The sequence below is a fragment of the Labrus mixtus genome, chromosome 9, assembly GCF_963584025.1.
Source record: "Labrus mixtus chromosome 9, fLabMix1.1, whole genome shotgun sequence".
Lineage (NCBI taxonomy): Eukaryota > Metazoa > Chordata > Actinopteri > Labriformes > Labridae > Labrus > Labrus mixtus.
Window position 1 is genome coordinate 12,224,977 of NC_083620.1, and position 22,584 is coordinate 12,247,560.

The 22,584-nt window shown below is 39.6% G+C and overlaps 1 protein-coding gene across 1 annotated transcript; it reads left to right on the forward strand.

The window, feature by feature from the left end:
* The first annotated feature begins 3,387 nt into the window (after positions 1–3,387).
* Positions 3,388–22,143, forward strand: scn4ba (sodium channel, voltage-gated, type IV, beta a). The gene is made up of 5 exons (XM_061046266.1): positions 3,388–4,260; positions 13,792–13,955; positions 15,095–15,314; positions 15,528–15,657; positions 17,000–22,143. The coding sequence occupies exons 1-5, from the start codon at positions 4,167–4,169 to the stop codon at positions 17,091–17,093; spliced, it is 702 nt and encodes a 233-aa protein (XP_060902249.1). The 5' UTR covers positions 3,388–4,166; the 3' UTR covers positions 17,094–22,143.
* Positions 22,144–22,584: the final 441 nt, after the last annotated feature.

The window sequence follows — 22,584 nt, forward strand, 5'->3', positions numbered from 1 at the left end:
CTCCTCTCCTGATCCCTAACATCCTCCTCTCTTCTCATCAGTGTAATGTCCTCTTTTGCTCCACCCCTCCGTACCCGGCATCCAAGGTCACCCTCTCCAGTGGCAGGTGGGTGTGTGTGTGTGTGTGTGTGTGTGTGTGTTTGTGTGCGCGTGTGATGCTATGTGATGGTGTGAATATGCAAAGACACAAGGGTGCATCATGTATCCCTGGTGTTAGTGTTTTACCCTCACTCTATAAATCACATTTACATCTTTATCTCAAATACTTATCCACATGTAGGTTGCTGCATCTCACTCTCCATCAACCCCCCTCCCGCCCCCCAAACAGACAAACACTTGAAACAGGATTGAGAGATGGGTCACCTGACAAATGCGTGAGAGTTAGGGAGGTCAAGCATCCATCATGTCAGAAAGGATAGGAAACACACCGGGGAAAAACACACCGGGGAAAAACCCAATGGGAACGTCCAACTGAGCAGTAGGGGGAGATTAATTTGAAATATATCACACATCAAATACATTTCTATAACTGTTAATATCAACATTTTTATTATATTTCTATAACTTTAATGTGAAATAAAACACAAGTGATAATTTAATAAGGACGGTGCAGGTATTCATGGTTTCATTGTTATCATCATCCGCATTCCCTGAACATGTCACTGAAGTCTCAATTTATCGCAATCAATTATTTAGTCCAAACAAGCAATGCTTTCTTACTCAGCATGACTATTTTTCACCCTCTGGATGGAGGCCTGGGTATAACGGCCATGCTTTCACACCAGTTTAGTCTAACATGCAGTCTGACAAAGCTATCAGCTACTAGGTGCATTATGAGGATTCAATTTCCCACAGATGGACTGGGATGGACGTCATAGTGCCTTAGCCTGATTCAAACACATAACAGAACTTGACCTCCATGCTCTTACAGAATAATTATTGCTATAGCACTTTACCGTAAGAAACTGTTGATATGTCTTGATAATGTGAAGTAAAATAAATTGTTTCTCAAGTTAAGAGTTAGTTTCTTAGCATCTCTACAGTCTGCAACGCTACAGTTAAATCCGATATACTGGCCGATATCTTTCTTAGATCTACATTCGATCTGTAGAGATAGATATAGATATATACATTTATTGTGTTGATCCCTCAAATGCATTTACCGAACAAAACTGGAGAGTGCATGTACCGGCATCACGGCTTGACACTCTGGACAGTAATTATGCTTGTTGTAATCCATAAAGCTCACCTTGCTGATGACAGCCAGAAAGAGTACTGCTAGTGTAATACAATGATACTCGAATGAAATTATATTTGACTGGTGAATTAATCAATGTCATTCACCAGTCATATATCTGCAGGCGGACTAATTGGTCAGGCCCCAAAATATGTATTCACATTATGTATATCTAATATGTTTAGGCTAGCCATGAGTGTATGAAAGCATAAAAACATGTCGGTGTTTGTTTCAGCAAATGGGTAAAAAAAAAAAAAGATTTCTTTAAACCAAGTTCTGGCATCTTCTAATTCTATGCCTGCAGCCAGACATACCTGACAGAGTGGCGGTGTAGTGGGAGTGCTAAGTGACTTCCAGTGTACTCTGATGCATGACTCATTTTGTATAAAATGTAGATGGACCAAGATGGTGGGTTCAGTTATGTTCGACAGTACAGTAGGTAGTGGGAGGATTGTACATGGGGGTTTGTCAGCTTGCAGATAGTGAACATTCCCCCTGCACCAAGTGTTGGGCAACAGAGAAACAGAAGGCATGTAGGCCTGAGGTAGAGACAGATTCCCTCGCCTGCTTGTGTTACTGTAAGTCTAACTTGTAAATATTGAGGTATTGGCCTCGGATGTGACCCTTCGGGGCTCTGATGTCTTGGAATTGACGTGTCACTTGATGGCCGAGGAAGCCATGAATCTTGTGAATGAGGTCAAACTGAACATTCGAGATGTGGACTTGTGCTATCCTTCACTGAGAAGTGTGAAGGCTGCAGGTAAGATTGATGAAAGGTATGCTGTGATTGTGTTTTTTTTATGTGTAGCCTTTTCACACATGCACAAAACTCCAAATATTTCCCCAAAATAGTCAGGGTGAGCTTCACTTGGGAACGTAAAGAGACACATTTTAAATCATGACTTCATACAGCCCCCCCCCCAAAAAAATGTCCGCAAGAAGTCAGGACGAGCTGATGTGCTCTATCATTTCTGGAAAATCACAAATGAGTGGGCGGGGGGATAAACTTTATATCCTGCAACCGCTGTGTGACCGGTTCAATATTTATGTATGCAATGAAGCTGCTTTTCCAATCACTTGCTAATACTAGGTATATGTCAAGTTACACACAAAAAGTGTCATTGTCAGACGCCCATGTTTCATTTCACCATTTGGATATCATATGTTGTAGACATTAACTCTGACCAAACTCAGGAAGATTTCAGGGCCAGGCTGTCCTGAAATGTGCCTGTCCAGAGTGCATGTGTGAAAGGGGCCATCATGAATCAATGTTACTGATTATTTGTGCTTTGCAGGCAAATTGTGAGGCATGAAACATAAGGAGCAGTTTATTTTGGTGGATGACATGTGTATAAAAGCCCCTGAATAAGTCCATTGGTCTTAAGCAGACATTCGGGGTCACAGTGAGCACCGGCTCAAACTGTTCAAAAGACGTCGTCAGTACATAGCGCTTGGTTTGGCTTGAATCTACTTGGATTCAGACAGATGTTTTGTATACAGTTTGCGTTCTTGAGTCCAAATTATGATGCAAGAAAATGTGAAACACAGGCACTGTTCCATGATTTGCGAGTTTACTGCATAGGTGGTTCTTTTAATAACATATGCTAATTCATTTTAAATTAAAAATGTAAATTTAGAATGACTCATGTGCAGTGGTGCCAAAAGGTTTAGCATTTTCTTAAAAAAGAAGAATGCTTGATCTACACATTTTCAAAGCCTTGTGCTTTAATTCGGAACAAGGGCTTCCGAACATGTAGTCCTGCCATAAAACTGACAAGGGAGAGAGAGAGAGAGATAAAGCATGAATCATTTGATGGAGAACTGGTGGATAACATCGGATCTTGCCAATGCTTTCGCCTGCCAAAGGGACAGCGCTTGGCATTGACATATAAGCATCAAATAGGAGACACATGAAAGTGGAGACAGTCAAAGGATGCAGTAAAGTCTGGGGTATGTGGTATGGGTGAAGCACCCAGACCGACTCGGACTCAAAGACCCTCTCGAGTAAGGCTGACTCAGCCGTTGTGCTGGCTGCATATGTGTGTGTGCGTGCATGTGGCAGCAGCTATCACTCATCCCCCCCCCCCCCCCCATTTCATTCTATTCCCTCCCTCTCCCTCTCTGTGTAGCTCTCTCTCTCTCAGTCTCTTCACCTCTACCTCTGCAGTACCTCTATTGCTCATTCCTCCCTGTGCCGACTGGGTAGACACGCGCTTTCTGCTTTTTTTTTTCTCCTGCCTTGGCTGCTGGCTCTGCTCCAGCATCCCTCCGTGCCTCTCGAGTGCCCTGCTCTCCCCATCTCCAGCCTATGTGTCCTCCTTTGGGGGTTTGTTGGCCAGCCTGCTTCCCTGGCTGCTGCGGCTGCTGCTGCTGCTGGAGCAGTGGATCTGTCCGTCACTGATCTGCTGCGCCGCTACGACTTTGCCTCTCTTCTGTTCGCCTTCTGCCTCACTCTTTGCTGGATAATCACCGCCGAGTCTGTCAGAGACCGTGACAGAGGACAGGCAGGGAGGGAGAGAGAGAGAGAGAGAGACAGAGAGCCCGCACTCTTGGTTGAACTGCTGCATTCTTCACTTTGTCTCTCCCTCTGCTTCCCCAGGCTGCTGGAGTGCAGCGCAGGGAACAAGTGATCGGGAGGGAGAACCCCGAAGAGATTTACACTCCTCTTTTTTTGCGTCCCCCCACACACACATTTTCATTTCTGGGACAGAGTGCGGAGAAGGAGAGAAGAGGGAGGAACTGAGAGCAGGACTTCAGAATCAGCTACTCCTTGCTTCAGAGACACACAGAGACAAACACACTAACACACACACACACACACACACACAATTTCATAGATTGGACTCAGGTTGACCAGACTGGCAGAGGTGTAGGGATTGACAAAAATCCACATAGACACATAACAACATAGACAGACAGACTTGGTGTCATGGCGTCAGTGGACAGCAACGGTTCGAGTGTCTCTGGTCGGAAGAGATCAGGGGATCTACTTCATGCTGGGCTGGCAGTTGCTCTGCTGCTTGGTGAGTTATACTTCTCTCTATATCTTCAGGGGCCCTGTCATTCCTCTCTGCTTAATCTCAGCTCTACTTAACACTGAAACAGACTTCTAAACTGTTTCACTGCCACACTGTGTTGTGCAAATCCCTCTAATTGTTGTCACATTTAAACTTGCGTCTAAGGCCTCTTCACCTTCCTCTTCAGCACCTGTGTTTATTTTTTTTTTATCAGGTCTAGTTGGGTGTTTGTCTGAATAAATAGGCTATTAGGCTTTTTTTTTGTATTGCTCCATGTCAACACAGGCTTACCTTTGCTTCTTGCTTCAGCCATCCTTCCTCGTCTCTCTTTTCCCTCCTAAAATCTGCTTAAATAAATTGGGCTAAAAGTGATATCACAACTGAGGTTTACGTGTTGCATTACTAAGGGCATCAAGGTCAGCAACCTTCAACCCTTGGCTGATCTGAACTTGGTGATGTTGAACATCTGGTTGCTGAGCAGGATAAGTTGTCTCAATGTGTCTTCATGGACTTCTTAAGGCATTTGCAAAAAAAAAAGAAAAAGGAATAAAAGAAAAAAATATAATGCAAAATGTATGTATCTATAAGTACTTAACATATAATAAATGATACGATCAAAAACATGTTTATAACCACAGTTCACATCTCTGTGTTTGTAGTATTACTGGTACTGACGTAGTAGTGCAGTGGTGATCAGTGCTTTTGCTCAAACACTCCCTGGTTTTGTTATTGCGCCGAACAGTGCCCCCACATCCCAACATTTCCTCTCGGCTCTCCGATCTTTGGAGACTCAGCACAGATGAGCTCTACACACTTAAAGGGCTAACTTAAAATCATTATCAAGGAATGATGATATTTCAGATTTTAATCATTCTTAGTATGTGTCATGTTTTTTTCTTTTAGAATCTTTGTATTTGTATACATTTATAAGTTTGACTTGGAAATTATTCAAATAAATGGTAGTCGTTTTTTTCTGTTTATTGATAGTATTCATAGCATTTATACTGACAGACATAGACAATAAGAAAGAAGCTATATGTCCCAGAATGAGTCGGTTATCTCATTTATGTTGAACTTTAAGATAATCCTTTCATAACATTTCTGACTTTTTGCTGTGACTCCTTACAAATCAAGACAATCAGCTGTCGACAGATTTGATTAAGTTACATATGGCTTTCACCAGATGACTGGACCAAATAACGTATTTAGTCAAATAATAAAAAACAAGGGTAACACTTCAAATTAAGGTCAATATATTCACCATTCACTAGATGCTTGTTAGCATGCTAATCAATACGTTATTCTACATGACCATAGTCTATAGTTAGAATGCCATAAAGTAAGAGTTTACCCTCATTATACTACTCATTACTGAATATTGATTGTAAGTTAGGAAGTTGAATTTAGTAATTTAGTAAAGTTTTCCTTAGTAATGTACCATATAATGTAGAAGTGAAAAAAGCATATTGAGATCATAGTTCATCTTCAACAACTTACAATCAATAAGCAGTAATGCGGAATGTGAGGGCAAACTCTTAGTTAATGGCCTATTAGCTATGGTCATATAGAGCAGGGGTTCCCATACTTTTCAACCCCATATGCTAACGTTGCTAACAACTGGGGACCCCCATTGTCCCTGGAGGTGGTTAAAACCCTTTTAATGTTGCGCACAGCTGGGCACACTATGAGGCCTATCAAAATAGTAACATTAGAACAACACAAACGGAAATGCTCGCGGGTTTCGCTGGAGGAGAGCGGAGGATTCAGTATGGCGGAGGTGTCGCCAAACAGCATTTCGTTTTGGTTTCATGCTGGTGCTCAAGGGCGACATCTACTGGATCAAGAAGTCGCACATTCTTCCTTTAATGGAATCAACTAATAAACTGCTATTGAAGTGAACCTCTTTGTAAACAGATTAATGGTTTACAAATTCTTTTTGATTAACCTCTCCTCAACTAAAGAAATCTCACATATCTCAATCTATGTCTCTGAATCATCTCTACAGTTTTCTGTATTCTTTTTTTTTTTTATCACACATATGGTTATTTCATTTAATATGCACCATGTGTTGTTTATCAGTTGAAATTTCCAGCCTTCATAGACACGGACAACTGTTCTCTTGTCTACAATCTTTTACTAGATTCCACTTTTCTATGCCGAAACATTCCCATCAATCTCCCTCAGTTGACCATTTGGTTCCAGGAAATGAAGTCAGTGAAACAAAGAACTGAACAAAGACTCATTCAAAAGCATATCCAGCATGAAGGAGAAATGAGAGGCTCCCCAAAAAACTCAACATTAACAGACAGTTAGTCCTCATTGGGACCAGTGAAACTTGCAATACAACGGAGATTTGATAGCAACATGTTGTCAACTGTGTCCCATTCAACGGATACATCTATGTCTGCAATAGTGTAGTATGAACCCTCAAACTATACCATGCATTATTGTCTACATAGAGATACAAGTGGTGTAACAAGCTGTGTTTTGGATGTCTGGTTTTCTCCGGATTTTTTAAGTCAAAGTGGGAAGCCAAAACTAGGTCGGGAAACATTGGCTTATAGACTCTGCCATGGGTGCTTTTATTGTGAAATGCTGCTTAACCCACATGCATATACTTATGGAGAGTAAAGATATTGGTGACATCTAAAACGAGTTTCTATTATTTGTAGAGTTTCAACACCAACAGGTGTAATTTTGCATTTTCTCAGTCATCATGGCCCTCTTAATGTGCAACAGTTTACACATAACTATAGCAGAAATCAAGTATGTCCTATGTAAATATCTCTAAGTCATGACTGCCTGCAATGAGTAAGCCGTGCGAGTCCCTCTGGTTGTCATGTTGTCGGAGCCATGTTTACATGGACGCGACGACTAGCTCCTCCCCTCGTGTATAAAAGCAGTTTTAGTCAAGGACTAGAGAATAGAAGAAGAACATACTCACTGCTTATTTGAATGTCACGTAAATGTTTTTGGATCACTTGTCATTCCATGTGAAATGACATGCAATGTGATGCTACGAGCTAACTAAAGAGTGCTAACATTAAACCCGCTAACACAGCAATCAGGCTACAGTCAATTGCAGCTCAAGCCAAATACTTTTTTTGTCTGCTTGACTCCTTTTTTTTTGGCAAAAGTGAGGGGAGGGGGGTTTGAGGCATGTCGCTGGAGGAGAGCGGAGGATTCAGTATGGCGGAGGTGTCGCCAAACAGCATTTCGTTTTGGTTTCATGCTGGTGCTCAAGGGCGACATCTACTGGATCAAGAAGTCGCACATTCTTCCTTTAATGGAATCAACTAATAAACTGCTATTGAAGTGAACCTCTTTGTAAACAGATTAATGGTTTACAAATTCTTTTTGATTAACCTCTCCTCTACTAAAGTAATCTCACATATCTCAATCTATGTCTCTGCATCATCTCTACAGTTTTCTGTATTCTTTTTTTTTTATCACGCATATGGTTATTTCATTTAATATGCACCATGTGTTGTTTATCAGTTGAAATTTCCAGCCTTCATAGACACGGACAACTGTTCTCTTGTCTACAATCTTTTACTAGATTCCACTTTTCTATGCCAAAACATTCCCATCAATCTCCCTCAGTTGACCATTTGGTTCCAGGAAATGAAGTCAGTGAAACAAAGAACTGAACAAAGACTCATTCAAAAGCATATCCAGCATGAAGGAGAAATGAGAGGCTCCCCAAAAAACTCAACATTAACAGACAGTTAGTCCTCATTGGGACCAGTGAAACTTGCAATACAACAGAGATTTGATAGCAACACGTTGTCAACTGTGTCCCATTCAACGGATACATCTATGTCTGCAATAGTGTAGTATGGACCCTCAAACTATACCATGCATTATTGTCTACATAGAGATACAAGGGGTGTAACAAGCTGTCATCTTTTTAAAGAGCAAACTACTGACTACTCTCCAGACCAAATACAAATTAATTATTCAGAAAACAACACATTTCTAAAGTCCAAAATATTCCTACATGTGCCTTATGTTATGTTATTGGGTTAGGCAAGAATATAGCCGAGAATATACCCACAGCAGGAATGTTTGTGATATTCTGCAAAGCAATGTGGAATAGCTGAGGTTGTCAGTACCAGAAAGGGTTAACTATCAGGCATGTAAATGTGAAAATTATACCCCACGTTGTTACTTGTTTGCGTTACTATCATATTACATATGTGTGTATCCTAACATGTAAACGTGAGCCAACCTTGACCGCCATTGATAGACTTACTTAGCTGCTGCAATAATTCTCTCCTCTGCTGTCACTCCCTCACCTTGGAGAGGACATCTCACTCCCCATCTCTCTTAATAACCCTCCCTCGTGACCCTTTCCATCACTCCCTACACACTCTACCTCCTTCATTACCCCTGCTTCCCCATTTCATTTTTGCTCCTCCACTCTGCTCCATGTGGTCCATTCTCTCCTTCTTTCTTCTTACCATTACTTCTCTCTCTCTCTCTCTCTCTCCCTCTCTAACTGAGGTAATGGTGTCCTCGGTCAGTCCTCTATGGGTTCACTCGGAAATACATTAACCCTCCAATCTTTGGCCTACTTAAAATAAGACAAAAAAAAACATATCACCTTGACTGTCAGCCAAGGACACGCACACACGCACGCACACGAGCACACGTACACACACATTCATACACACACAAACACATACAGTACTGTAGCTGCTTTTCCTGCTATCAGTTATTTAGGTATTGATGTTTCCCAACTGGAACAAAGAGATATTTGATAGTGGAGCTAAAAATATCACATTTCAGCCTACAACTCATGTACGCACACATACACACACACACACACACACACACACACACACATGCACACACACACACACACACACACACACACACACACACAACACACAACAAAGCCGCAAGTTCACAACTAAAGTATGTGAGTCAAACTGTAAAGATAGAAGAAGACTAGAGAAGAGGAAAGTCGGCGATAAAAAGGGATAGTAGAGAGCCGAGGTGTAAAATGATGGAAGAGGGAAATGTATTTGTAGACATAGGGGGGACACTCCTCTGAGATATGTAAAACATCACTGTGTTTGCTTCTGGTTACAGACTGAGAGTATGCCTTTCAGTAGAGAGACTCACCCTTGTATTGGTTTTTGTTTTATTTGGCATTATTACTCCCTCTGGATCCCTTTTAGAATTGCTGAGTGGTACCGGCCAGTAATCATTCAGAAGAGTCAACTTAACACAGAGTTTAAAAGGAAATGTAAATAAACTGAACACCAGCCAGCTAAAATGTTTAAAATATAATTGTTGCAGTTTTAAAATAAGACAAACTCACAGACAAGCTCCTAAAATATGTTGTTTTCTTAGTGCTTGCATCCTTGTGGAAGAAGTTCTGAGATTGTAAGACAAAAAGGCCATGATTAGAAACAAAAAAAATTTTAGAGAGATAATGTGTCATCTTCTGCAAACAAAAATAGTAAGAGCCCATTAAAAGAGAGCAGAATCAGAGACAGGGAAGAACAATGAGAAGCCAAATGGCATGAGTTGTTGCTGAAAGTAGAGGAGACAGGCCACTATGACTGCAGAGGGGAGGTAAAAAAGTGTTAGATGACAAGATGAAAGGCCAAAGACTGAGAAAACTAAAAGAGCCGGTCTGGAAAACTGAACAAAAGGGAGAAAAAATAAGGGCTTGGCAAAATTCAAAAAACAAGGCATGATCAGGATACTTTCTCTTTTTAGAGCAAAACTGATTTTATAATGATATCTGATCTGATAATGCTGAAACCAGACTATTCATGAGTTAAATACTGAATATAGTTAAACACATGTCTCATGCTCTGTTGCCTTTTAATAAGAAACATATCTCCTCAATAAAGCAGTTTTAGGTTGTGTCTTTGGCATGCTCTTTGGCAGACACAGGATGTGTTCCCTTTTGAAGACTGTTTTATTACTCAGCCTCAAGAAAAAGTACAAACAAACACACGGTCTAATAACCCTGTACCTTTAGAGCAACGTTGAGACATCCAACGCTTGACAATAAGAGGAACAATCACAGTTATTGTTATAACAGTTTTGCGGGGCTTTGAGCAGAAGTTTAGATTTTTCTTCTCGAGATCAGGTGTCTCTTAATCACTTACTCAATTTGCTTGTATTTCGACTAAATCACATCTGTTTCCTTTTCTAAAGAAATAATACTGAACAAAACATCTGTGGAGGAGTCAGTTCAGCCCTACAAGGCATAAGGGGATTTGAGAGAGGGGAATAACAAGGCACACACTATTTTGACACACTATTACTCACACTGGTACATGTATGTGAAATCTCTAAAATACTGCAGAGCGGTGGTTCCCAAACTCTTTCCGGCAGGTGACCCCACTTTGACTTCACAAAACTCTGGGACCCCCAGACATCCAAAACACATACAGCTTTTTGCTAAGTTTGTTTTCAATCATGTAATCATTTTTCTATTGTGTTGCAAGTAAACATTCATTCTAGATGACATTTGGGTATTTTTCTGTATATTATTATGGAGGAAGACAGAGGATGACATTTCTGCACAATGGTCGACAAATAGACAGAGTGGTTCATGTTTTGGCATTGGCTATTATCCTGTGTTTAGTTTAATAAAGAATATATTTTTTATTAATCAATAAATATTAAATTCAGATGACTCCGTTTGAATTCCATGCGACCCCACATAGGGTCGGGACCCCAAGGTTGGGAAAGCCTGTTGTAGAGAGAGAGAGAGAGGAACAGTCGGGAGTGTTTTTTGATTACTCTAAAAAAAAAAATCCAGCTTTTCCACTGTTACACTTAGTGTTGAACAATTAAGCACATTCACTTGAAAAAGTCTACTGCAGAATAACAGTGCCAATATTAGCAAAAATAAACAAATAAATGTGCTCACAGTCATTTCCTGAATTAGACCCCAGGGATTCCAGTGTTTTGTTTTGTTAGTACAAAGCTGTAGATGTAACAATGTAAGCAAGTATGTGTAGATGTAAGTCTTTTTTTAAGGTTTATTTTTAGGAGGGGTTATGCTTTTATTTTAGAGATAGGACAGTGGATAGTCAGAACTTGTGAGAGAGAGAGAGAGAGAGAGTGGGGGTCAGATTCGAACCTGGGATGCTTAGAGGACCATATAGCCTCCGTACATGGCGCACACATACTAACCACTAGGTTACCCGTGCCCCAGATGTAAGTCTTTTCAAGTAAAAAAAACAACAACATATGGACAAGTATGAACTCTTACACTTCTTGCATCATGTCCAAGTGCAATGTGATCCTGAGCAGGTCAGTGCGGGGAAGAGGGTTTATAAATAGGCCCGAAGAGTGTGAGACACATCGGAGCAACAATCTGGGAATCACAGCAGCTGTCACTGCAAAACCCTCAGAGCCCATCCAGACAGACTCAAATCATTTGGGGAAAATTAAAAAGTCACAATATGTTTTGTGTCCTGCAGACTTTGTCACAGGAAAACAAACGTATGAAAAAAAAAAGATGATTTTGTCCCCCACTTCAGTGCTGTTGATGTTGACTTATTAGCATTTAAGACCCACAAATGCACTGATGGGGATATTACAACATCATGGTAGACAATAAATAGGCAGGTTACATTTTTTATCTTAAGTTTGTAAAATTGTTCGACATTGACTTTTATAAAAAGCTTTGGATTTCCTTCCCCAACCCTGCATATTTTCATTCTTCTCAAAGTAAATTAAAAAACATAATAATAATATGATGCAGCATCACATTCTGAGGGTCGACAATGGTCCCTGCTTTCAGAGATGACTGATGAAACAGTGAAACAAAGTCTACATATGCTGTAGCATGTCAAAAATATGCTGAATACTAAAACCTGGATTCTACTGGTATATATATATCAGACCTTATACAGGTTATCTAAAAATAATTCACTTTTTTTACATGCTCTGTTATAAATGTTCCTCATCTCTTGTCCATCTGTAACTGCCATGTTTTGAGTAATGGTTAATAGAACTTGGATTTATATTTTCAGTACCCTGTAAGCTAGCCTTGGTCTGCTGAATAATGAAGACTAAGGCGGTTAGTTTTAACTATATCATCAGCATTAATTAAGATATGCAATGGATGGTTTCTGGTTTCTGCCTGTTAAAAGGCAGTTTTTCCTTGTTACTCTAACTTTGCTAAATGTTGCTTCTTGCTCATGATGGATTAATGTTGAGTCTTTGTAGATAATATAACAAAGACTAAGGTCTAGACCTGCTCTTTTGTAAATACTCTTGAGATAAATTAATTTTTGAATTGGTGATATACAAATAAAGATTGATTGATTAATATTATGTCTCCAACTCCTCCCATTATCCATAAGTGAAGCCAGTATGCCCCTTTGACTGTCACTGAGACTGAACAGTAGGGATTCTCTGGAAGAGCCCAGGTATTGACGTCATGCTGCTTCCACTGTAAAAAACAGACATTTAAATGATTGTTAAAAAAATGCAGAGAGCCCTCAGGTCAGAACAGTGCACGGCAGAAAAGATTGTTGTGTCAGCTTGAAGCATTCACTCACGGTTATAAAAGTTCAATGGCTCTTGTGTTAGTGTTGCTCACTCTTTCACCTCTACCTTAAAAATCTGTTGCACACAGCACTGCACGAGTTGCATCAACAGAGCTGTCAATCACAGCGTTTTACAACGTTTTAAATCATCAAATAACTCATTTTATCTTCATATATATTTTTATCTGTGGAGAAGAAAGAATAACAAAATAAGACAGAAGAAGACATGTGCGTACAAAATGCACAGGTGGGACAAAGGAGTCCCCCAAGGGCTTGTACCAGGAACCCACTGAACATTGAAATGAAAACAACTGCAAAGTCTTATCACAGAATACTAAAAATGTAGGTATTACAGTCTAAAAGCAGGAAGAGAATACAATTTACAAACAATAAAATTATTTTGAAATACCGTAACATACTGCATTCAAATACTGCTGAATGCTATTCAAAGCGCTTGTTTAAGATCTCTTTAAAAACCGAGTGACTGCAAATTGAGGCAGAAAAACTGTCCAATATTAAAAATAAGAAACGATTCTTTGATGTGTTATTATTTTAAGTTGTCCCCATGTCCCATCTGTTAACTTAGAAGAGGCAGGGTTCATGACCTATACTGCAGTCAGTCAGTAGGGGGGTGCTTTAAATCTTTTGGCTTCTCACAGATAATATGGAATATACAGCTATTAAAAACTCAATAATAAGTATTGAGTATGTGGAGGGCAGGAAGCTGTCATTTCATGAGCTATGCTTACAGTAAGTAAGCTACTTAACTTTGTAATGCCATTACTCATGAGCAGCACTTATCTTTAGCAGTAATCCTACACCAACCCAGCATGCCAGCACATAAGCATTATTTTATGATTTGTCATTGTTATCCATATTGCTGATGTAACACAATCTTTTCTATCCATCATGTGTGTTTTTTCGTTCTCTACCAGTGCAGTACTCAGTTTGAATTTTCTGATTTGTTCTTTATTGTCTGAGCTTTCCCCTTTCTCTCTTGCTTCAGGTGTATGGAGTGTTGGTGGACTGGAGGTCTCGACAGGTAAAGTGTCCTTTGTTGAAGCAATGAATGGCTCCACAGTCCTGTTGCCCTGCACCTACTCCTCCTGCATTGGAATCAAAAACCTCTACTTCAACTGGCACTACAACAACAACGGAACCATGGAAAAGGTACGGCATACACCAAATAAACGCACAATGGAAAAGCATGAGCCACATGAACAAATAGTAAAAACAAACAACAAAATATCAACCATTCTTTTTTTGCAAATTCAACAACAATTAGGGTGTTTCCACACCTAAATTGTTTAGAGAAGTTGTTCCGAAACAAGGGGGCGCTTTCCCCTTGGCCCATGTTTGTTTGGACATTATGTGAACTTGACAACAACTTTTGGTTCCACAACTCAATAGTTTTGTCCGGCTTGTTGAACCAGGAGAATTTTTTGCTTTTCATCACCTGAACCTCCCCGTTAGTCATGCTGGTCTCGTAACTTTACACGGTGCTGTCGGATCGTCTCTCATGAGACTGCCAACAGGTGTTACGGTTTAAAGAGTGACCATGTTAACTGGCGACTTTCAGATGCATGACATGACAACAGCAAGAGCACTCACAAATGCCTCTTGGTTTATCTTTCATTTTTAATCTAAGTTAACTCATTAGGTAATCTTTGTTAAGATGAAAACTAAACTAAGGAACATTTGGCAATATTTTCTTTTCTTTTCAACAGCCGTTGTTAACCACCTCAAAGGCATTCGCCTCAAAAGTCACCAGTTATCAGGGTGACAAATTGAACCATAACACCAGTAGAGTGTCAAAAGCCTCTCTCAATCATGCACTGATTCACAAGTTTATTACATTATATTATTATATTCATGTGCTATTTAACATCCTTGCTGCTCCAATTCAACACCATTTTCATTTTGTTGGTATTTTAGCTAGCTAACTAAGTAGCGTCCTGGAGCCATCCCACAATGCAAAGTGCGACTGCGCTACGCATGGAATTTTCTTTTTACCTGTACTTACGCAGCGAGAGAGGAGGCTGTGACGTAATGCGACAGCCCTGCATTGATGTGTGCCTTGGCCCGCTTTACAATAATACATTGTGAACACAAATTGACCAAAGGGAAATATGTATCACTTTCTCATCTGAGTCAGAACCAGACAAAGGAGCCATAGTTGTGAAAACAACCTAAATGTTAACACAAGCAGATGCAGAAGAGCTTTCATACAAACATCTGACTTCCTCTCTGTATCTAACTACAGACATGTATGTATGTGTGTGTGTGTGTGTGTGTGTGTGTGTGTTTAGTTATGCGAAGCTGTTATACACATTGAGGGTGTGGAGCCAAAGGTCAGTGTCTACCATGAGCGCGTGGAGTTTGTCGGCTCCTCAAAGAGCAACAACATCTCCATACTGCTTTACAACATCACCTTTGAAGATGCGGGAGACTACATCTGTTTCGCCAAAAACCCAAAAGAGAAGAATCGTAACCACAGTGCTATCTTCACTCTTATAGTGGTGGACCAAGGTATGTAACATGTGCACTCCCTACCATACGCCTTACTATGATTTGTACCATGCTTACAGTACAAGGAGCATGCATCTTCACATCCATAACAATTGTTAATGATGGTTTCTAGAGTTGGATTTCACTCTTGGAAAGACTATTTATTCAAATGTTTTTTGTCATCTTTCCTCAACATTTCCCTCACGATATATTTCTCTCTCTCCCTCTTTTCAGTGACGGAGATCGACAACACTTTGACAACCATCATTGTCTCAGTTGTGGGCGGAGTCATTGGTTTGGTTATCTTTGTCATGGTGGTGAAAGCCCTGGTTGTTCACTTTCTGCTGAAGGATGACGAAAAGAAGTGAGTAAACCCAATGACGACAAACATGAAAACAAGATGAATTCTGATCACTAATAGACGGTTTTTAGGATTTAATTACACATCACTGCATGTCTGGCTCACTGGCTTCTGTTATTAAACATTATATTGTTTTTACCTTTTTAAAATACTGGATTATTAAAGGCAGGGTTGGTATTTTTTTTAAATAGCATGATTTTGAGAGTAGCATTCCCTCAGTGCTTCGTCTGCACCCTCCCCTTCCCCTCTGTGCTCCCTCAAAAGCCATGGCCATTGGTCCAGAAGCGGACCTCAGCTCATGCTTTGAGTGTGGGCTCATGCATGCTTGATGTAGAGAACGAGCAGGGAGACAGGGAGGCACGATTGGTTCATAAAAATGGCACCTCGTGGCAGACAAAGTTTTTACAGGCTTACAGCTGTTACAGATGACGGATTTTCTTCATTCCTGTTTCAGAGCTCATGAGTTATTAATTCCTATCAGGACCTGAAGACAATTTCCAAAATCTTAAAAAGTGTATCTGGAAAAAAATGACCAACCCTACCTTTAAAGGTCTGTCATTTCAATTAAATGACCTACATACTCAATGACAGTGATGATGCCTAACTACTACTTACTAGCATTAACCCTCATAATTATGTTGACCGCTTTTGTTAGAAAAGCTCACTCGACAGAGAGTCAGTCACAAAGTCACTTTAACAAAACTCTGTCATTACAATCATCGATTATTGAGCTGTTCTTTTTACAAACAAGTACTGCATCATCAAGCAGGAAAATTGCTATTTGTATTGCACTATACTCACAGGTAGTTTACATTCCCTTGTCAATCATTTGGCAAGCACATGTAACCTTCCTGTTATACTCTGAAGAAGAGCAACTGCTCGAAACATCTGTGTGTCAACTAAAGGTACAATTAGGAGTGCATGTCCTTATCATTCTTCTTGTTTTGTACATTTATTCTGGGTTTCAACAGCCGGTTGTTATTCTCTGTTAGGGGGAGTTGAGCTCTATTTTAGCACATGTAACTCCTAGAGATGCAGATCCATTGTAAAAAAAAAAATCGACATAACATACAGAGCCATCAAGTTAACAGGTTCTAAATTAGCCGTCTTAATATTCTTCGGTATGTGTTTCAGAGTCATTTTAATTACATATTTCCAATTTGGGTCCAGCACAAGATTATCATATGGGGCTATGAGGGTCAGGGTGTTGAAAATCCCTGCAGTATCAGTTTATATATAAAGGCATTATCATTCTTGTTTTCTCACTCTGCGGGTGAAGCTCCATTTTGATCTTTGCTTTCTCTGCTCTCCACCCCCCCCCCCCCCCCCCTCTTCCCCCCTGAAGTAAAGAGTGCCTGGTGAGCTCCTCAGGGAATGACAACACCGAAAATGGACCTACAGGAGCCAAAGCAGACAACAAAGGGACACCAAAGGCATGAGCAGAATGCAAAAGTATGTCTGTACATATGTTAGAACAACTACACGCTCAGAGAAGATGCTGTTATCAGTGGACTGTTATATCTTACTAATGGCTAACTAATACATTGTAAAAGTCTATTTTAAATCATGCTTGAGATTTGAGAGGTGTGAAATGTGCACAGGCCTGGATCACCCTCACCTACATGGCAGCCCATTTGTTACACAGTGCAACGCCTCTGATATCAAATTCTACTCTTCATGCTACTGTAACCAAACACTTCACACAGAGTCTTGGGTAAACTGTCCCGGTGTGTATATTTGTGCTTTCCATATACCCTCTTTGACATTCAGAGGGTATATGGATCATTCAGGTTACAACTTTTTTCTTTCTAATTTTGAAGCCTTTAGTGTCATGTGCTCTGACTAATAGTCACTTTTCCACAGTTTTCGAGAAAGGACTTTGTACTGAGCAGATCTCTAGTTGTTTTCAGTTCTTTATTTATACGTCAAATTTGTTCTAATCAGCTGTCATACTGAAAAATAGTGTCAGAAGACTATAGCTAAAAAGCTGTATGATGCTTGGTTTGAAATCATAAAGCTATGTTTTAATCTACAAGTCTACGTCAAACTTGGACCCGAGCAAACCTGACCTAGGGAACACACACACTTTGATGCCATAACTAACTGCCATGATGTCAGCTGAAGAACAGCAAGCTTCTGTCCCACCCTACCAAATCAACCTTTTTTTTTCCCCAACATAGATTAAAGCCATCATCTCTCAGTAAATTTGTTCAGATTACAACCAGGAAATCCATTAGTTGATATATCTAAAGCTATAGTTACATTTGTTTTTCCTGTTCTAACCACCAACTTGATTGCTACCATGGTCCAGGTTTGGCGTACTGCAGGGATTATTTGGTTCATTAAGGCTGACAGCAGAAGTTGACTCACTTTTGGTTTGCTGAGGCTGACAACTGGGCGTTATCTAAGGTGTCTCAGGTGATCCAGTTCTGCACAGGTTTTTTTTATGATTTTGCTTTAGATGAAACACAGGTGCCTGTTTTGCTTCTGCTCCCTCTGCTGGTGGGAGGATGAAACCACAGAAAATGTATAAAAACCCAAACCCCCTCATCAAAGACAATCCCCTGACTACCCAGCTCCCTATAGAAAGGAATGAACTTAATCATGCTGCTTCTGACAAATAACCAATGCATTTTTAGCATGTGCGCATTTTATATATAACTTCATATAAGTACAGTATACTTTACAGTTTATAGAGTATTGTCTAGCACCACAGCACCAAAACATGTCTTTGCGCCGCCGTATGGTCCCAATCAACACTTCACATCAACCTCTCAACAATGTCACATCTTTCATTACCCCCCTTTAACCAGGTCAAGGTCACTGCAAGGTGACTCTTGCTTGCAAAAATGGTAAACAAAACTTAACAGGATTTGAATCCACATATTTCTGCATTAGTTCACATAATCTATATGGCTTAATTCCATATTAACAGTCAAGAAAAGACAAACCCATGGCTCAGTAATACTGGAAGCCCACTATTGGGAGGGATCGCTGAAAACGAATGTAAGAGACTCAGTCAGGGAATAGTTCCCAAAAACTATTTTTGATTAAGATAATTTATTAAACATTAATGTTACTATCAAATGAATGTGTTCATAGCTCAATAGGCAAGTGGTTCATTTTATTTGCCATTTGTCTTATGTGTTTGCTCGGTTCAAAGGTCAATTTGCCAAAAAAAAATTCTGCTGTGACAGGATCTGAATATTCTGAGTATTGAAGGTAACGGGTCAAAGTTTGTGTTTGGTGTCTAGGTAGTGTCTTAGCATTAGAGATGTTGTACAGATTAACAAGTGAGGGAGCTCGGAGAGTAATTAACACATTTTTATTGTAAAAAGTGCTCAGATTTCACAGCTTTTTTTTTATTTTTTAAAGAAAAAAAAAGAAAAGAAAAGTCATCCAAAATCTAATTCAATCACTTCAAAATGGAAGGACGTAGTGCTAACATGTCTATTGGCATCCAGGGCCAGGACTGTATGTGGCTTTCAGTATAAGAGTGAAGCTACTGGACATGAGCTGCCACACCTTCACGCATAGCTTAAATAGCTACGACAGCTGAAAGCTCCACATACAGACGCACAAGTGTACTCACATAATAAGAGCCTGTTTGATACGAAAAGTGTAGTAGTACACTGATCTTGGATACAAGCAATGCAGCACTTTACCACAGTTTAGAGTCAGGAACAAAACAGGAAATCATGTCAGGTATTTTAATTCGTCCATTTTTTATGGTACACAATTCCAGAGTTCATATAAAACATAATTTTGTGTTTTTTTTTTCAAGTCTGACTGAGAACCTAAGAGGAGAATTATGTCCAAATGGCTTTAGCATTGTCTAATGATGTCTCACTGGAACAGAGCTCTATAGAAAGATGTAATCTTATTTTTCTAAGTGTTTCACTTTGTGTCAGCCTGCTGCTCTCTCTCATACTGGAGTGCATTTCCCTTCTTGCTTTCAATGGAAGCAATAAGACGGACATCAGATTATGCAATAACCTGTTATAAGGCACTTTATAGATGTGTCTGGACTGGCTGTGATGGCAACTGTGTTTGTCCAAGACACCATTCATTGTACTGATGTATGTATCTACAATGTACTAATGTGTAAACATTAGATTCATATATCTGCATTTATCTGCCTTGGGAAAAAACAAAAACCTGTAATAGATGCTAACATTGCGACTGACTGTGCAGTGTTAGAAGTGATACAGTGTACTTGCTGTGTCGAACAAATGTGAATGTTATGGATATAAGGAAGCACTTCACAAACAAACACACATATACACACACAAACATGCACACACACGATCGCTTCCTTGTCTAGACAGTAATGTATAGATCCCTCTGCAAAGAGGATACATTATGTATATCCAAAGTCTTCCTGTAGGGAAAAGCAATATTGTGAAGTGGATCTGTCTCTTGTTGTAACCCTGACATTGCATAACAAATCCTGTAGATGGTTTCATGTAGAGATAGTAATGCATTACTTCAACATTTGTGGCTAATTTTGCATAGTTGTTTTTCATTTTCATTGTGATCCCTAGGTGTTTTTTTGTAATGTTTCCTGGTTATATTGCCCATCAACACTGCATCCCTTTTTAAGAGATTCCTTATTTTCTCTATCTTGTTTTTCTGTTATGAAGTTATTTCCCTGAAGTGAAACTACTAGCAAAAATCAAATACAAAAAAAAAGAAAAGAAATCCAGTGAACCAGACACAGGTATGTGAGGAGAGTGTTTGAGTGACCACCCCATAGATCTGTGCTGGATTATGAATTGCCAAAAGCATTCGCCCTTTTACCAGTTTAAAGGTTCTTTTTTTCTGTTCTTTTTTTTAACATATGGCCCTTTCTACATTGTGAACTGCCTGGACTTTCTGGAAAAAAAAAACCCAAACAGCTTTATAAAATCTTACATGAATTGAGGTCAGCAGCTTGCTTGCAGTATTTGCTGCAGTACTGACTAAAGGCCCGTACAGTGTGGGCCCCTTTAGCCTTTGAGCAGAACAGCAAAGTCAACACAGTACCACTGCCACCTAGTGGTTAATGCCATCACATACAATCATCTGCTCTCTACAGTAGTGTCCGCTGATGAGACACACAATATCAAAATGCACTCAATCAATGTATTTTAAACGAGATAGTAGTAGTGTAGGCTTAAAGCAGTGATTTTAGTTTGGAACTGAGAATGAAAATATGAATACAACTCCATGGCTAAACACATTATATGCTGATAAACAAGAGTTGACATTGTTGCTACACTAATTGCTTCTAGTTGAATTGGATCATTTGAACCCCTGTGCACACTGAGTAATTTAAATTCAAGCATAAAGGGGGTGATTTGTGTGTGTAAGTTTACAATAAAATGTTTAAGGAAAAGGATACATGCGTAAAGGATACTCGCACAAATCCTCTATCAATTTTTCTCTTACAGTGAGCATTGAATAGTCCCAGTCTGAGTGCTATACCGTCGAACACTGACTGACCACTATTATGATTCCTTTAGAGTTAGTATTGCTCTTACTGCCAGAGCAGCTGAAACTCATACTGCCAATCCAAGAGTCTCACGTCTGCTGTTGTTAACTACACTCTAATAATGACAAAAACAAAAGAAAACTCTCTTAGTACACTGACATTTACAAAAAAAAACACATTTGTTTCACTCTACTGCTGATTTAAATGTGTCTCAGTACTAAATTGTGGAGGATATTGCTCTGTACTTAAATAAAAAAAACCTGTATTTCTAGCAGCTGAAACTCACACTGCCAAGCCAAGAGTCTGACGTCTGCTTTCGACATTCCACACAGACCAGAAGATCAATCTGTTGATCTCGTGTTGGTGTAGTTCAGCACAAATGTTAACTTTACTAGAAACCGGATCAAGGAGGATGATTAATAAAAGCTATATGTGTTCCCATTTTGGTGGTTCAGAGAGCAAAATGTGATGCATATTGTGCATCAATATGTGATCACAAATCTAGCAAACTGCCTCCTCCTATAACTCTTTGAAGGGAGATAACCGCAAAGACCAAGGCCAGCAGGTTAAGAGATTTATTGCAGTACAAGAACAGACTGACACCAACCTCTCCACATTCTCTCACTGCGGTTCTGCGTTTTGAAATACCGGGACAATGTTTTTTATTGTAACTGTAACATGGCTGTAGATGTAATTCCTATCTTAATCAAAATAACAAATTCACTCATCACTTTTACGCTATCCAATGCTACAGACATTATACACACCACTGCATTTTATAATAAGCTGAAATCTCGCATCAAACTCTTACAACAGAGTGCGATCAACTCAACCACACACCCCTGATGTCATAACACAGGAGTCCTGAATCGACTTGTCTTCTTAATGTTCAGCTGTTTGTATGTGTTTGTGAACATGTTGCTCATGCTTCCTTCATAACTATGCACCTCAAACTTTTGACTTGTTTTAAAAAAAAAAAAAACACACCTGAAATAAAATGTTGATTGAAACACTCACTGAAGTGTCTGATCTCATTCTGTGTTTCTCCAAGTTAAGTAAATGCTCCTCTACTTCATCCACACCAATAGCTGATAGAGATCTGATTTTCTTTTGCTATGTATTGATATTTGAATCTATTGGTAGATAGTATCGTTAATTACTGTATGCGATAAGCAGGGGAGGGGATTATTTACCGATTCATGACTTTTTGGTGACACACTCTGGAAGGTTTTCTGGTTTGGCAAAGATTCATTGTTTTTGCCATGCAGAAAATGTCTTTCACAGCCATGCTAGTTCTATCAATTTTTACTATCATGACTAAAATCAAGTGAGGTCAGTGCGGCACAATTGATACTTTTAGGGGAAGTCCTTCCATGAAAAACAAACCCAATGTTCAACTTTGTTTTTCAATTTATCCCAATTCCATGCTTGGATTTCTGTGTTTCAACGCATACTAT